At 44.4% G+C, this 15,410-nt stretch overlaps 2 protein-coding genes across 7 annotated transcripts; one reads left to right on the top strand and one right to left on the bottom strand.

The window, feature by feature from the left end:
- Positions 1–1,208: 1,208 nt before the first annotated feature.
- FAM217B (family with sequence similarity 217 member B) lies at positions 1,209–9,732 on the bottom strand. 6 transcript variants are annotated; one of them, XM_088174773.1, is made up of 5 exons: positions 9,666–9,732; positions 8,099–8,351; positions 6,841–6,946; positions 6,669–6,754; positions 1,209–6,261 (listed from the first exon to the last, which is right to left on the bottom strand). In XM_088174773.1, the coding sequence occupies exons 2-5, from the start codon at positions 8,197–8,199 to the stop codon at positions 5,040–5,042; spliced, it is 1,515 nt and encodes a 504-aa protein (XP_088030899.1). In that variant the 5' UTR covers positions 8,200–8,351; positions 9,666–9,732; the 3' UTR covers positions 1,209–5,039. The 6 variants fall into 6 exon arrangements, with proteins under 6 accessions (XP_088030899.1, XP_088030902.1, XP_088030900.1 ...); XM_088174776.1 differs by having other exon boundaries at positions 8,104–8,351; XM_088174774.1 differs by having other exon boundaries at positions 9,676–9,731.
- A 642-nt stretch (positions 9,733–10,374) lies between these two features.
- Positions 10,375–14,449, top strand: PPP1R3D (protein phosphatase 1 regulatory subunit 3D). Its single transcript, XM_014873929.2, has one exon. The coding sequence runs from the start codon at positions 10,586–10,588 to the stop codon at positions 11,510–11,512; it is 927 nt and encodes a 308-aa protein (XP_014729415.1). The 5' UTR covers positions 10,375–10,585; the 3' UTR covers positions 11,513–14,449.
- Positions 14,450–15,410: the final 961 nt, after the last annotated feature.

Below are 15,410 nucleotides of genomic sequence, written 5' to 3'. Positions count from 1 at the left end.
TCTTGGTTCATCAGTTCCTTGGAAATGCCATTCCCTAATACCCTCAGCATTGTTTGCTAAGAATAAACAACTCTTTACTTTCAATAGGAGCTGGGTTCGTCTGGGTTTTGGCCCAGGAGATCTGCTTCTCTATAATATCAGATTTTGAAACAAGAGCAAGTTCTTTCAAAGCTTATTTGAAAGCTGTTCCACCCAAAGGTCACCAAGCAAGAATGAACTTGTATATCCAGAGATAAACTTCCCACACAGGGTGAGAAAAAGATGTATTACTTAAAACTTCATAAGGAAGCAGGAAATTAAAATTAAGAAGCAGAGAATGGTAGAGAGCAGGGGGAAGGTTCTGGCTTCTTTGAAAAAACGTCTTATAGCATTCTCCATTCTTCTGATTTGCTTTTACTGGGCATATTGTCTTTTCGAACTGAAAAGAATTAATTTAGTGTTCTGGAAGTTGTGAAAGGAAGAACTGTGTATGTGTATGGAAGAACTGATCTGTTCAGGTGAGAAGAAAAGCAATAGATCGTGTGAAACAGGCCACACTCAGGTAACTGAGAATGGGCAGGAAGGCAGGAGGGATCTTCCAAAACTCAAAAATAACAGCAACAGGTTAAATAGCAGAGCAGGACAGGAAGGCTTGGACAGCAGGAAAAGTTCAAATAGCAGGAATGTTCTGACTGTAAAATTGTTGTGTGATACCTCACAAGGGAGCTTTGTAAAGCTTACTATAAATATTACAGAAATAGCAAAAGATATTTTTAAAATAGAAAGAAAAAAATAAAAAATAGCAAAGCTATTTTTCCCTTTATTTTCCTCTGAGTTAGCCTCAACTCAGCGCATGAACACACTGCGTATGAAATTAAGCCCATTCCCTACTGTGGGAAAAATCCAGTCCGGGTTTTGCTCCATGCCGTACTCCAGGAGCAATCCAGTCCGAGTTTTGCTCCATGCCGTACTCCAGGAGTAATCCAGTCCGGGTTTTGCTCCATTCCGTACTCCAGGAGACGTCCAGTCCGTGTTTTCCCGCACCCGGGATCCCGGATGGAATTGCCCGAAGCCGCCGTTAAATTCCGTATTTTTATGGCTTCCCTTGGCCAGCGGGAGCCGGGATGTGCTCAGCCACCCTCCCCACTCGACACCGCAAGATTGGGATCTTCTCCAAGAAAATTCAGTGGTGCCATCTTGAGAAAAAAAATACAACTCGGCAACAAACAGAGCAGTACCTCACTTTTATTGTAGCAAATATACGGTACCTTTGAATGACAAGATCACTTTTCCAATAGAACTACTAGCAAAAATATCCACAAAAATTTCAAATAAATAAGAATACATGAATACCAACATCAAAAGCTGGTCTGCAAATCCTCAGTAAATCAAGTTCAGTCCTTCCAGCGTGGTCTGTTTATTTTTCAGATGAAAAACTACTAATGCAATGGGAGCAACAAAGGCTCAATACCTTTAAAATAAGGCAAAACCCAGTACATTCTAGGCAATTTCATACTGTAGAAATTCAAAGTATCAGCTCCAAAAAAGCACATACTGGCTGAAAAAACTGTCAAAATTCTCTCTGAATTCTAACAAGATCCTTTTAAATAGCAAACACAAGGTAAAAGTTACCTGAAAGAACAATGAATAAACACAGAAAGGACACGAACAGGACGAGGGCAGGTCTCAGAGGCTGGAATCAAGCAGGGCAGTTTGATGGAATCAGCACCATCTCCCTGCAGCATTATCCTGCTGGTTCCAACTGAGAACCAGGTGGGAAAATGTTACTGCCCTCAGGATGAGATGTAAGCAATGGAGAAAAACGAAACGTGGCAAGAGAAAAACAGTATTGCTGTATTTTTTTCATGTGATGCACAAAAAATACATTAGCATTACTGAGGACAACAGTTTATACATATTGGAGTGAAATTCTGTTTCTTTACATCTTCTAACAGGGTCATTTCATTGAAAATAACTGAGTTGTTCAAAGTTTATACTCATGCAACTGAAGCAGAGTCTGGCTGTTTATTTAAAATACAACCTGAGCATATTTGTTCTGTAGGTAATACTGCAGAACACTAAACCTTTACATTCTCTAGCAAAAAAAAAAAAATCACTCTGTTAAAATATCTCACATCACAGTAATCTGTTCTTCAAGAAGCATCACCAGTGCTAGGCTTAGATCCACATGAACATATTGCTAAACCTTTTTAAAAAAGGCTAATAGCCATATAAACATGGTGTTGTGGAAGTATCTTAAGTAATTCATTTTAAACTGAATGTGTTTGATGGAATAAATTTTTCTGCTCTTTTCAGCAGATAATACCCAGCAATAGGAAATGAAAGAAATATAAACCACAGTCCTGTTCATAAAAGGAGCTCTTTTCATCTGTAGGCCCAGAACGTGGTGAAGTTAAAATGGAAACAGGATAAAACCCAGCCCTGCTCAGGCCAAGAGCTGTTTGTTGAGGCAAACACAGAATTTCTGTTTGTGTGTGTGAACAAAGCGTGTCACAAGTATCAAATCAATGCCACAGGTTTGACTGGTGTGATTAGCATGTGAGACAAACTTACTTGGCCAGATCCCACACAGAGCCCAGTGATGAACAAGTTTCCAGACTTCTTTAAAGTGGCATCACCACCTCCACCTACTTCACTTTTTAGTCTTCAACGACAGACTGGTGTCCATAAGGTGACAAACACAACATTAAAATTTTCCTGCCTCTGTGACAAAATACTTTTCCCAGTGCCAATGCCAGTGCCCTTGCTCTGGTCACAGCTGATTGAAATGGGGTTTATTTATTCTTAAAGAAGTGATCATGCAAAATGTGCCTGTATCTACATGCCCTCCTTACAACCCAGGAAAGCTTCAATTTAGAAAATTTAGCATCCAGCAATATTCAATGCTATAATAACATGCTAAATTATTTTCTATATCTTAACAGAATTTCTTTCTAAAAACTGCTATTCTGATTAATGTCTGGATCCTGCTCACCTCAGGTTTGGTGCTTGTAACTGTGAACTAGAGCAGTGCATTAAAATCCTGATTTTTGGCAAAGCAGCTCTCCTATTTTTTACTACTGTTCATGTGAATTAGGAAAACTTGGCTAAGGCAGGCTTGTAGAATTTGGCCAGAGCTTGAAATACTAGCACTGGGTACAGGAATCTTTCATCTAAAAAGGCTGAAATAAATGAAGCTGGACCAAAACAAAAGGGTGGAACAGCAACACTGGGATGTGCTGGTCCCCTGCAGCTGCTGGTGTTCAGTGCCATCCTGAGTGCCACCACACCTCTGACACAGCCAACTCCTCTGGTCTTTGAGCATCTCAGATTCAGTTTCGCTTGAATTGCATAGAGCTGAATGTACATGCAACTACAATTCATATTAAGTGTAACTTTACAAATATTGATGCTGGAAATGTAATACTGTCTATTACATTCGTTTCCTTTACCAATTCAAAATTTCACATTTGGTCTCCAGTAGACGAGGAAAAAAACCACTAAAAATATTTCTTAGACTATTCCTGAGCAATGTTTTTATGTACTGTAAAATACTCTATTACTACATTTCTTAATATTCTCACTTTTCAAACTACATATAAATTCATGCTTTGAACTTTTACAAAGCTGAAGATCTGGTAGGCACAATGAAAGAAACAGCTAAGCATCTTAAAACCAAGATGAGCTCACCAAGAGAAGTGCAATTTAGCTATATACATAATGTACTCTTTAGTATTTGCTACTTTTTCATTTTCTATCCCAGTGTGAAGGATCCACTTGCACAATCTGGTCCATCAGACCTCAGCTCACTTCTCATGAAGACTGGGACTGGTGACTGAGGAGGAAAATATGCTGACCAGGATTTTAAAGTGAAAGCAAAAAACATTCTTTAGAATTTAAATCTTAACAAGATCCTGTCCCCAGCTGCTGGGACAGATCAAGTGACACTTGAATATTCTCTGAGCTGTCCTTTGTATTCTCCTGTATCTCATAGACACAAGAGAAGACACAAGGCCCAAGGACAGGACCCAATCCTGGTTGTACAATTTCTTTCTCTTAAGATATTTCCCCATCTCACCTCCCTAAACCTTAAGAAGCCAAGCTAGGCTGGACCACAGAATAAATAAGATTCATCTTAGGTGACTAAAAATAGCTATCTTCTGTATCAAAATATATCTTTACCCGAACTTACAACACCCTTTAAATTCTTCCCCTAAGAGTCTGGTTTTTATGTTTTGAGAGGCTGCCAGTTCTGAAAACCAGGCCATACAGTCTCTGCTAAAAGCCTTAGTTAGCATTACTCAAATATATCCATGTGCAATTTGAAATTTGGTCATTTCCTCTAAATGACAAAAAGCATCAAGGCCTACAAAAAGAACTTCCAGGAAAGCTGTCTGTAAACACAGTGAAGATTCCAGGGTATAAAAATACACATTCAATTTTCTTAATCTGTCATTATTGAAGCTGTCTGGTCCCTAATACTTAGTCTTAAAAAGAATTCTGTCTGCATTAAAATATTTCAAAACGTTATCACCATTCTTCTTCTCTTCAAAAAAATAATATCTATTTCATCAAAAAAATCCAATTCATCATCTTCTGTGAAGAATTAGAGTTGACTTTGCATAGATAACAGGCTCCATTATTTTATAAAAACACCAAAACACCACAATCAAACCTGTCTTACAAAAAGCACATCTGGGCAAGGAGAAAGAGCATGGACCCTCTTCCCTCACACCCAGCAGGGTCAGTACAAGGAACACTCAGACTTCAGCTGGTGCAGACAGGACGTTCTGTACTTCTCTAAACTTCACACTGTGCTATTGTTATCTTCATTGAGCGATTATAAATATTTTTGAGGAAAGACCAATGGAAGACACTTGCCTTCAGGGAAAACATTTCCTGCTGGCTTAAGATCAAATCTATAGAAATGAACAGTGCTGACTCAGAACCACGTGTCAGGAACATTTTTCTCAGGATCTTCCTATGAAGAATAAAAAGATCCTTCTGCACTGGCCAGATGCTTTCTAGCAGTCAAGAAGCATCAACTAATGAATTGTCCCTCACTGAAATTTGCGTGGTGTTTGCTTTGTGCCATTTGTTTTTATTTTCCTGTCCATTGTTGGCTTTTTAGGAGGACCATAATTGCTGGCATTGCCATTTTTCTTTGGATTTGTACACATGTATGTTTTTAAACCTTTGATGGGAGCAGCTGCACCGTGGGGTGCTGGGGTTTGCTTAGGGGGTCTGATGTTACCAACACTTTGGATTTTAGAGCTGCTCTCGGGGGGCTGCAGACTGAGCAGCTGCTGCTTTGCAGCTGGTTTCTTTTTCAGTTCACTCCTTACATCACCAGTGTGCCTCTGAGAAGATGCTGCACATCCCATTCTCTCAGGAACTTTCAGGTGACCTGGATGGGAACGCACCTGGCGAGTCTCCTCAGAGTACGGCTCTGCCCTGTGACCCAAACAGCCCCTGGGCAGCCTGGTGACACTTTCCTGCTTGCTGGGCACAGGGCTGAGCAAGGCTTTGCTTTTTCCAGGGCTCTTGAGGGCACGGGTGGGGCCAGGGGCAGTCTGGGGCCGGGCTTTGGTGGCCCTGCCCTTCTCGCTCTGCACCGTCTGCATCTGCAGCCACTCCAGCTGCACCAGGCGCTCGATGTATTTCTCCAGGGATCCCGTGGGCTTGGGGTGGAAATCGGTTTTCCCTTCCACGTGGACAAGGATGGCCAGCTGCTTCAAGTCCCACGAGTTGAAAGGGGGTGGGAGGAAGTCAGGGTAGTAATATTCAGATTCTTTGAATCCCATTTCAGGGATGTGTTCCAAACAAACTGGGTCGATTTCTTCAGCTCTGAGGATGAGTTCTGGTGGTGTGCAGGGAGAGGGGGGAATGGGAATCCTTTCTGAGTCAGAGAGGTCACTGGCACTATCATCTTCAGCATCTTCTTTAATAATTTGTACGGATTCAAAATCAAGAAACATTTCACCTACAGATGCTTCTTGCCATTTTGAAGATCCTGGACTGGCTTCAGCAATGTATTCCTCATGATTCTTTCCCAACTGTTCTTTTTTACTGCAATAAAAATGCTGCACTGAGACATCCTTAGCCCTACTGAAGTTTTCTTGTGTGCTGGCCTTGGAGCCAGGGGAGATCCTGTGCAGGAAGGATTCATTTTGTCTTCTTTCTGGGGGACTCCTGTGCAGGAAGGATTCGTTTTGTCTTCTTTCTGGGGGACTCCTCTTTGGTCCTTGTGCACTGTGCAATGAGCTGCAAACACTTGGGATCCTAAAGGAAAAGGAAGTTCATGTCCTGTGAGAACAATCAATGCCTTTGAACAGCAGCTTACAAAGGTCTTGCCACCCCAAGGACAGGGATCTCCATGACTCAAGCTAAAACTGGCATGGAAACTTGGTAATGAGGCAAAATCAATAATTGCTGGTAGAGATAACACTGCCTACTACTGATTTTTTGTTGGGTTTTTATTATTATTATTATGGTTTTGCCTGAGAACTCACTAAAGCGGGATAGCAAGTTTCCATTTTGATGACTTCAATTTGTTGTTCTCATAAATGCTGAACTCTGAGCCAGTAAAGTCAAATGCAAAACACAGCAGCTACAATTTCATCACAAGCATTTTGTACACCAGTTTGAAATGACTACAAATTAAACAGATAATCTTAACATAAAATTACCTTTTAAACTGATTATTGCCATCCAGCTGGTTCCTTCCCTTCTTAAAAACACTTGGTTGGTGACCATCTTGAGTGTCATGGGAAATCTGAAGGAATATGAAAGTTTGTGATGTTATTAAGAAGCTGACTTAGAGTAGGTTGTGTTTTTATGTTAGAAAAGGGGATTATTTACCTTTTCAATGGCACTTGATACATTTTTGCCTGATCTTCCAGGAGGAGATTTCGCATAAGAAATTGGTTTATTTAGTCCTTTGGTGCTTGGATGGCTTTTTCCATTACTGTAACCACAAAAGGTTAAACAGAATATCAGATATAAATAGCAGCATAGAATGGAAGTACAATAAAAGCTTAGAGTGCAACTGAGCTTAAAAAAAGGTTGATTGCAGTTATTCTTAGACTTAAAGTTCATCAGAACTATGCCACTTTTTACTTTTATACTACAAATGCACTGCTGTATTTTTAATATTATTAATGCAAAAATGAATAATTCTATCAGATGATATAATAACAGAATGTAGCTGTTATATAGAATTCTCTGTCAGAAGATCCCAAAGCTCCTTTGGAGATAAATATTACAGACTAGATATTTAACTACTGATTCTTATAGTAACTGGTAGGTGCTCCTACTGCAATTTACCAAAATTAAGTAGAAAGTACAATGTGAAGGTTACTGCAAGCCAAATCTTGCTTGTCTTTCCCATTTGCATATTCTCAACAAAATTTAAAGGATTATTCCTTTGAAGATAAGGAGTAGAAGTTAACAGGGAGCACAAGGTCTCTTCTGGTATTAATACAAACTATTTCATAATGAAGGCATAAGAAAGTTCCTTATTTCATATTATAATGGGGTTGTGAAAATATTATTAAGAGAAAAAGCTCATATGAAAGCAAAAGGAATGGCATTACTGATCTGGGCAGCTTAGAACTAAAACATGCTTCCTTAAATACACCAGCTACATTTCTGTGTAAGCATATAGAATAAATAAATCAGCATATTCTGTATGAATAAAAACAGTGTTTGCTCCACAAACAAGAAATGTTACTGATTACTAAATAGAAAGCTTTAAATATCATTTCAGAGCAGAAATAATCAAACTGTGCCTTCCTGTATAATCTAGCATTACTGCAGTTCAGTTAATTTGCCAGGCTGCACATCTTGTTTTCAGTTTTTATGTCAGTATAGTCAGATTTTGTTTTTAAAAACACATGATTTCACAAATTCAAGAGCTTATAAAAGAATGAAACTAAGTCCTGTGCCTCCAGCATTGCTGCAGTCACCTCTGTGACCTTGTGACCTGCACGATCATCCTGCACAATCATTTCTGTCTCTGGGATCAGGGCAGAGGATGGCAGTGGGAACAGGCACTTATGAACTAAGCCCAGTATGTCGACATTCCAGTAACTATAAAAAGAGAAATTAATTTCCTTACTTTACCATTCCTTTGTGGTTTTCATTGGTGTGGCTGTGGCTTTCCTTCTGCTGTGTCTCTCTGTGCAGTAATAAGGGATATTCCTGAATGCCTGGTCCCATTATTCCTCTTTCCAAAGGGTATCTGCACCTTTACTGTTACATAATCTTCAAACGGCTCCAGTCTTTTAGCTTTGCAAGACACAGTATATCCAATGCAGACATCCCCACGTCCTGGAGATGCTGGCGACAAACAAAATCCTCCCGATGTGATTCTATTTTTAAAGCAGTAAGATAAACATAATCAGCTACCAAACTGTACTGGAAAACAGTCCCCTCCCCCAGCACTCCTTAGTGGGAAGCAGCATCGTTCCGTTTACTATTCCCAACCCATGGAAATACCTGAGGCCGTGCTCCCAGAGCTCCTGTGCAGTGTCATGTGCTCATCCTCATCCTCATCCCCATCCTCATCCCCATCCACACCGCTCAGCCTGCGCAGCTCCAGGGGCTGTCTGGGGCTGGGCGTCACAGCCCAGCGGGGCGGGTGTTCCTGCTCCCAATTTATGGAGAGCAGATGATCAACTCCCTGCGTGCTGTGCGAGCTGAATTGTCATTTTTCGCGCTCTTCCGATTATGTATATATGCACATTTTGTATCCAATACTTAATTGTTTTCTTTTTCCAAAACAAATGTCTCAGCAGCTCCTACTAAAGATACTCAGAGCAGGATCCATTGCTTTCTTTCACTCCCGAGGAACTGCATTCCCTTATCAGGGAACTGCACGGTTCCAGGGGTTCACAATGGTCTGCAAATATTACAGGTGACAAACAGCTCTCCTGACGCACCTTTACTTCTACTGCAATGCTGTTTATGTATTTACAGTCATATTAACTGTATCTATTTACACGTCCTATCCCTCAAACGCCTCCCCGCATCCTGTCCCGGCCGCGCTCAGCAGAGCCGAGCCCGGAGCCCCGGAGCGCCGCAGTCCCGCACCCGGGGCGGGCAGAGCAGCGGCCGCGAGCGGCCAGCGCCGGCATGGTGGCAGTGCCGGGGATGGTGGCAGTGCCGGGGATGGTGGCAGTGTCCGGGATGGTGGCAGTGCCGGAATGGTGGCAGTGCCGGGATGGTGGCAGTGCCGGGATGGTGGCAGTGCCGGGGATGGTGGCAGTGCCCGGGATGGTGGCAGTGCCGGAATGGTGGCAGTGCCGGGATGGTGGCAGTGCCGGGGATGGTGGCAGTGCCCGGGATGGTGGCAGTGCTCGGGATGGTGGCAGTGCCGGGATGGTGGCAGTGCCGGGGATGGTGGCAGTGTCCGGGATGGTGGCAGTGCCGGGATGGTGGCAGTGCCCGGGATGGTGGCAGGCTGTGCCCTCGGCTATGGCAGGCAGTGCCCGCGGTGCCTGGCAGCAGGGCCGGCAGGCGCAGACCGTGCCCGTAGCGATGGCAGCTACGCCCGCAGTGCCCGCAGCGCCCGCCCAGCCGGGCCCGCTCCGCTCCCTCCCGCCGCCGCTATCACCGCGCTCCGCAAGGGCCGCTCCTTCACTCAGGGGCCGGCCCGCACTGCCCGGCGGTCCCCGGCCCGGTACCTGCCCTTACTCCGCGTCCGTCGGCAGCGGCAGCGCCCCCCGGGCGCAGAGCGTGGGGGCCGGGCCAGGCCGGGGCGGGCCGGGGGAAGGGCCCCGCGCCTGCGCCGCGGGCACGGAGCGGAGCGGCCGCGGTGCCGGCCGGGGGTTCGGGGCTGCTCCTGCGGTCGGGCTGCAGCGGGGACCGCGCCGCCCATGGGCGCTGTGGCGGCCCCGAACGTGGCTCCGTCCCCCGCCAGCCACGACACCGAGCCTGGCGCCGCGGCCGCGCCCGGCAGCCCTCGCCCGCCTTCCAGCCTCTGCAGCAGCCCCGGCTCCCTCCCGCCCGACAGCCTCCAAGCCTTCCCCGGCCTCGACTCGCCCAGCATCCAGTGTGACAGCCTGGAGTGTGCCCCCTGTTCGTGCTGCTGCAGCTGCCGCCGGAGCGTGGGCTCGGCCGGGGCCAGCGAGGACAGCCTGCAGGCCCCTCTGGCCCGGGGCTCCGGCACACGGTGCTTGGGCGCGCACCGCGCCTCCAGCGACCTCTCGGACAGCCTGGAGTCCTTCATCCAGCACGACAGCCTCCAGTCGCTCTCCAGCCTGGGGGTGAGCTCGTCCAGTATCAGCGGTGATAGCCTTGAATCCCTTTCCAGCCTGAGCCTGGGAGCCACCAGCCAGCACAGCGATCTCGAGTTCATCGGGCACTGAGTCTGCCTCCAGCTCCCCGCACAACGCCCTCCTGCCGGCTCTCTGCCAGCTGCCGTGAGAGCTGCCAGGCTGCTGCCCTTCGTTCCACGGTGACGTGGTTCCAGATGATCTTTGCTGCATCCAGTGCAATAACCTCAGTCCTTACTGTGGCTGCCGTTCCCAGATTAAGTGCTTCAGAGCGGCAGTGCTCATTACTACCTGCAGTGTAAACGCTGATTTTTTGTCACCAGTTAAGAATGGAAGTGCGTGGTCTTCAGAGGAATCCCAGCTACCTCTCAGATCTGTATGAAAACATGTTGAAGGCTGAAGGAGCAGTGAGACGAGGGCAGCAGGAGCGCCCAGCAGTCCATACAAGTAGCAACAAGACTTTGCGGAGCAGTGCCCCAGCCAAGGAGAGCCCCCAGCCAAATAATCACGCGAGCAGCACCTTCTCCAGCTGCGACCCAGCCCTGCGGCCCATCATCCGCCGCCGAGCGAGGTCCCTGCCCACATCACCCGAGAGGAGGATGAGGAGAGCAGCGCTGCAGTGTCAGGAGCCCAGCTGCCAGAGCCGCATGAACCGGGTCAGGTTTGCTGATGCTTTAGGCTTGGAGCTCACTGAAGTGAAAGTCTTCCAGGCTGGGGAGGATCCATCCATCCCTTTGCATGTCCTTTCCAGGCTCTCCATAAACTCAGACCTCTGGTACAGCAACTTGAACTTGGAGTTTACTATGCACTGCTTGGTCCCTGACTTCCAGCAGCCTGCAGACTGTCTGGATTTCTCATCCCGACTCCAGGAGCAGCAGGTGTGTCTGGAACGGGTGACCAGCTCAGATCTGGGGCTCAGTGGCACCATCCACGTTCGGAATGTTGCTTTTGAGAAGCAGGTGTCCGTGCGCTACACCTTCAACCAGTGGGAAAGCATCCACGAGGTGTGTGCTCGTTGGCACTGCAGCATCCCAGACAAAAACGGGCAGGATCAGGTTGATGTGTTCACTTTCTTTCTTCCTGTGCCTCCTTTCCTCCTTCAGCTGAGCACTCTCCTCCAGTTTGCAGCAAGGTACCGAGTCAACGGCCAGGAGTACTGGGATAACAACAGAGGCAAGAACTACACCCTCAGATGCCGGACTCACCCCCTGAAGCTGCCGAGGGAATGTGAGGAGAGCTGGATCCACTTCATCTGAACAAAGGGAGTGGTGCTGAGCAGCGTGTCAGTAGTCTTGGTGGCACTCTGTCCCTTGGCATGGCTCTCTGCTCCTATGGCAACAGGCTTCCTTTTGAAACCGGCCAAGCCTGGCCAAGTGTCCCAGGGCTGGACCTGTATAAACTGCTCTAAACCTCTGGGAAAGTTAAAAGGGCCAAAATCTGTAGTGAGATACAATCCCAGAAAGGCCATGTGGGTTTTTTGAGTGTGTGAGTCATTGCAGAATGGTTCCCAGGAATGCTGTAAGGCTACCAGAGAGCAAAACAACACATTTCTTGTTGCTAGTGATAACTCTTGTTGCATAGAATGTTTCTAACTGATCTCTTACCATTTTCTACTCTTTGTTTTCTAAGTGGACAGTGTGGCTTTACTGGTTTTGTTTCTAATTTTGTTTATATTACTTCACCAAGTCAGGGTGCTATTCCATTTATGCATAATTTGGATGACAGACACTGTAGGGAGTACTTGTATTTATATACATATGTTATTAAGGCTGCAACCACATTAAATATTTCCATTAATATCTGAGTAGGAAAGTAAATGCTACTATGAGCAAAACATACATGAAAATGTGCCATCAGCCCCTCTGTTTCCCTTGGGAAAAAAGCAAAAGATGCCTTTTCTTACCTCGTCCTTGCAGCAGGAGTGATTGTTACCAAAGTGAGCGTAAGGCAGATCTGCCTGGGGAAATTCTCACCTTTGTAAAGTGATGCCCAAGTAGGTTTTTCCTCAAGCTGATGGTCCAGGAATTGTCTTTTCCTGGTGCACCTGCTTTTACTAAGGGAAACAAGACCAAGTTTGGACTTGTGTTGCAAATGCAGTTGTAGGTCTCAAAGCACTGTATGAATGCTCATGATTTTATCGCTGTTACCGGTAAAATTATAGCTCAAGAAATGGATATGATATAAATATATATATAAGGAGAAGAAATACTACAGAAAGTGGGGTTAAGAGGCTTGGAATATCATTCCAGAACCCTGAATCATAGTCGTTCCCCAGCGTTCCAGAACTACTGCGGAAGTAGCTTTGACTTCTTTATTTAGCTGCTTGCCATTGTAAAACAGTTGAACTCCCAAGACCGCAGCCTTTGTAACACAATCAGGAACTTGAAAGCACTTAATTTGGTAAACTGCTACTTACACAGACCCATAAACAGAATCCCTTCTGCTGCAGGGAGAGCACGGGAACACTGTTAGACCATCTTCCCATGCTTCTTGCTCTATTATTTTCGTTCTGTGGTTTTAGTGTGGTTTAAGATTTGCAACAGGCTTAAATTTATTAAGTAAAAGCATGTCCATAATTGTTCCCATACATAATCATTACTGCATGTAAAGTTTAGCTTTAGGTGTGTAGTGTAGACTTTCAGAGCTGCTGGCTGGAGATACTAGAAGAGCTGTGTTTTAGGACTATGCTATGAAAATCAGGCCACTTACTTGGGCATCTTATTTTGGATTGATGCTTATTTAGCAAAATCACAAGTTGTTGGTAAAATCACAGTTGTAAGCAACCCATGTCCAATTATATATTAGTCTGACAAATCTACTGAGTATTTCTGGAAGTGCAGAAATCCCAAGAAAATTAATTTGTCTGGTAACTTAATGCTGCTTTTTTGTTGTGATACCCATTTAGGAAAGCTGGGCTTTCAAGTGAGGAAGCTGCCTCAGATTCCATTGGTCTTTGGCTTTCAGAGGAACCAAAGTCAGGAATGAGAATTCTGTGAGCTGCTGAGCACCTTTTGCAAGTACTCAGAAAGCTCAATCCTATCTGAATGTGCACACACATGCACAGAAGTACTAGTGCTGAATAAAAAGCACTCTTTTCAAGCATTGTTCCCCACTCTTTTTCCTTCCCACATTACTGTTGTTCTTCCATCAGCAAACACAGCACACCATAAAAACCCCTCTCTTACCAGACACCAGTTCACAGTGGGTGTTTCTGGAGCTCAGAGCAATACTTGCTTTCGTGCCAGAAGGATGTTGCTGTCTCCTGGGACAGACCGTCATGTGCTAGCAAATGTCAGACCTCAGTGTTCCCGTGGCCAGGTCGGATTTTGTAAAGCTGAGGCTGTCAGGAGAAAGGTTCATGCCAGATATAGCACAGTGTGAGAGGAGTGGAGAAATTAATGTCTCAGTAGTCTGAGTTGGCCTTCTATTGTCTTCCTTCCACAACCTCTCAGGGTACTGGCATGTGCAAGGTCTTGAATACTAAATACTGAAGCATTATTCCAAGTTTCCTTTTGCTCTCTGTGCTGGTGTGTACTGCTGGACAGGGCTGACAATACAGCTCCTGCCAGTGCAGCTCTCTGGTTCTGCTGGCTCAGTGGAGCAGTGGAGCTGAGAGCCACCTCCGGGTTAAGCTGCTAAACCTTCACACCAGTACTGGCACCTGTCACAGCAGAGCTGATAATTGCACTTAGGTTTTCTTGCCACACTCAGTAATGAACATCAAATGGCTTCTGGTTGACAAAAATGGGATTAAGCCATTTAGTGCTAAGATGCACGTGTCATGAAGGTAAACTTACACCACGTTTATATCTTCTCAGGACAACTTGACTGCTTGCACTGTGTTCAAATTGAGCACTTCCCTTATAATGAGGATTTTGTAAAAGGTTATTCTTCACAAGGATTATCACCATATAATGCACTTTTAAAAACATGTATTTATTATTGTCATACGGTAAATGAATGTCTAGTAGTCCACAGTTTCAAGGTTCTTTCAAGCATGTTTTTTAAAGAAACATGAAATCCATGCAAATAAAAAGGGGTTGTACATTACACAGTGTATCAATGAAGCATATATGCTGGACAAAAGGTCCAGCAGTAGTAAAATTGCAAAGTGCTTAATTAATTTTAAAAAGCAATAATAAAACTATATCTATTGTAATACAGAAGATTGAAATAAAAGCATTTTACAATTTTCTGTTGTTTCTGTCAATGGTAGTCCTGTTAAGAAAGCTCATGAAGAAATTGAATGTCGAGTTGTCACTTACAGAGTAACATACTCTGGAAAGTGAGTTTGAGTTACTAAACGATGAACAACACTTGATAAAGATAGAATGATTAGTGTATGTATCTGCAGAGATGTTCAGGCTGCCACTTCCTACATGGAATCTGTTGTCCTTTCACCTCAGAATCCAGCACCTGCAGGATTGAGATCCAATTTTGGAAAAAGGCTTGCTGCCACTTGATTCTAATACAGCTTCATGGAAGAGAAGAAGGAGGTTTTCCTCAAATTGCACTTTCCAAATCTCTGCTAGACTGTACTTAACACATTCATTTCTGGGCCTCACAACTGTGTTATTATTTGTTCTATTTCTTTGCTTTCAGTTATCCTTGCTGCAGCCTTTCCTCTCAAACCAGGTTCTTTCCTCTGACAGGTTTCATGAAAATCTACTTGTGCTATGTTAAGAGTGTCCCTATGCAGTGCCTGATTTATCCTCCATGTAAAATGCAGCTGCACTGGGGTCAGTCTTGATAGAGCTGAAGATGGAATTACATGTTGCCAGTTTCTCCTAAAGCAAAATGAAGACAATTATCTAGCAGACATAATTAATGAATTAATATTACCAGTTACTTTTTAATCACTGCTAATACTGCAAATCTGTTTAAATACATGGGCATGTCTGTATGAAGTTGTTCAAAATGTAAATTATTTAAGAAAGTGATAGTTTTTTTCTGCAAACATCCAACTATCAGGTTTGTCTTACAGGTTGTTGGTGTTACTTTTAATATAGGTGGTATTTTTACATTTAGTTTCAAATTCACCATTTATTTGTATTTATTTTACAAAGAAAAGAATTAAATTGAAAATTTTAATCACAGTAATATGCATCTACAGTCGGTAACTACAGCACTTAATGTACTGTATCATCGGTGCTC

This window comes from Sturnus vulgaris, chromosome 17 (genome assembly GCF_052056855.1).
Source record: "Sturnus vulgaris isolate bStuVul1 chromosome 17, bStuVul1.hap1, whole genome shotgun sequence".
Classification (NCBI taxonomy): Eukaryota; Metazoa; Chordata; class Aves; order Passeriformes; family Sturnidae; genus Sturnus; species Sturnus vulgaris.
The sequence above is the reverse complement of the archived record's forward strand: the minus strand, read 5'-3'. Positions and strand labels throughout refer to the sequence as shown.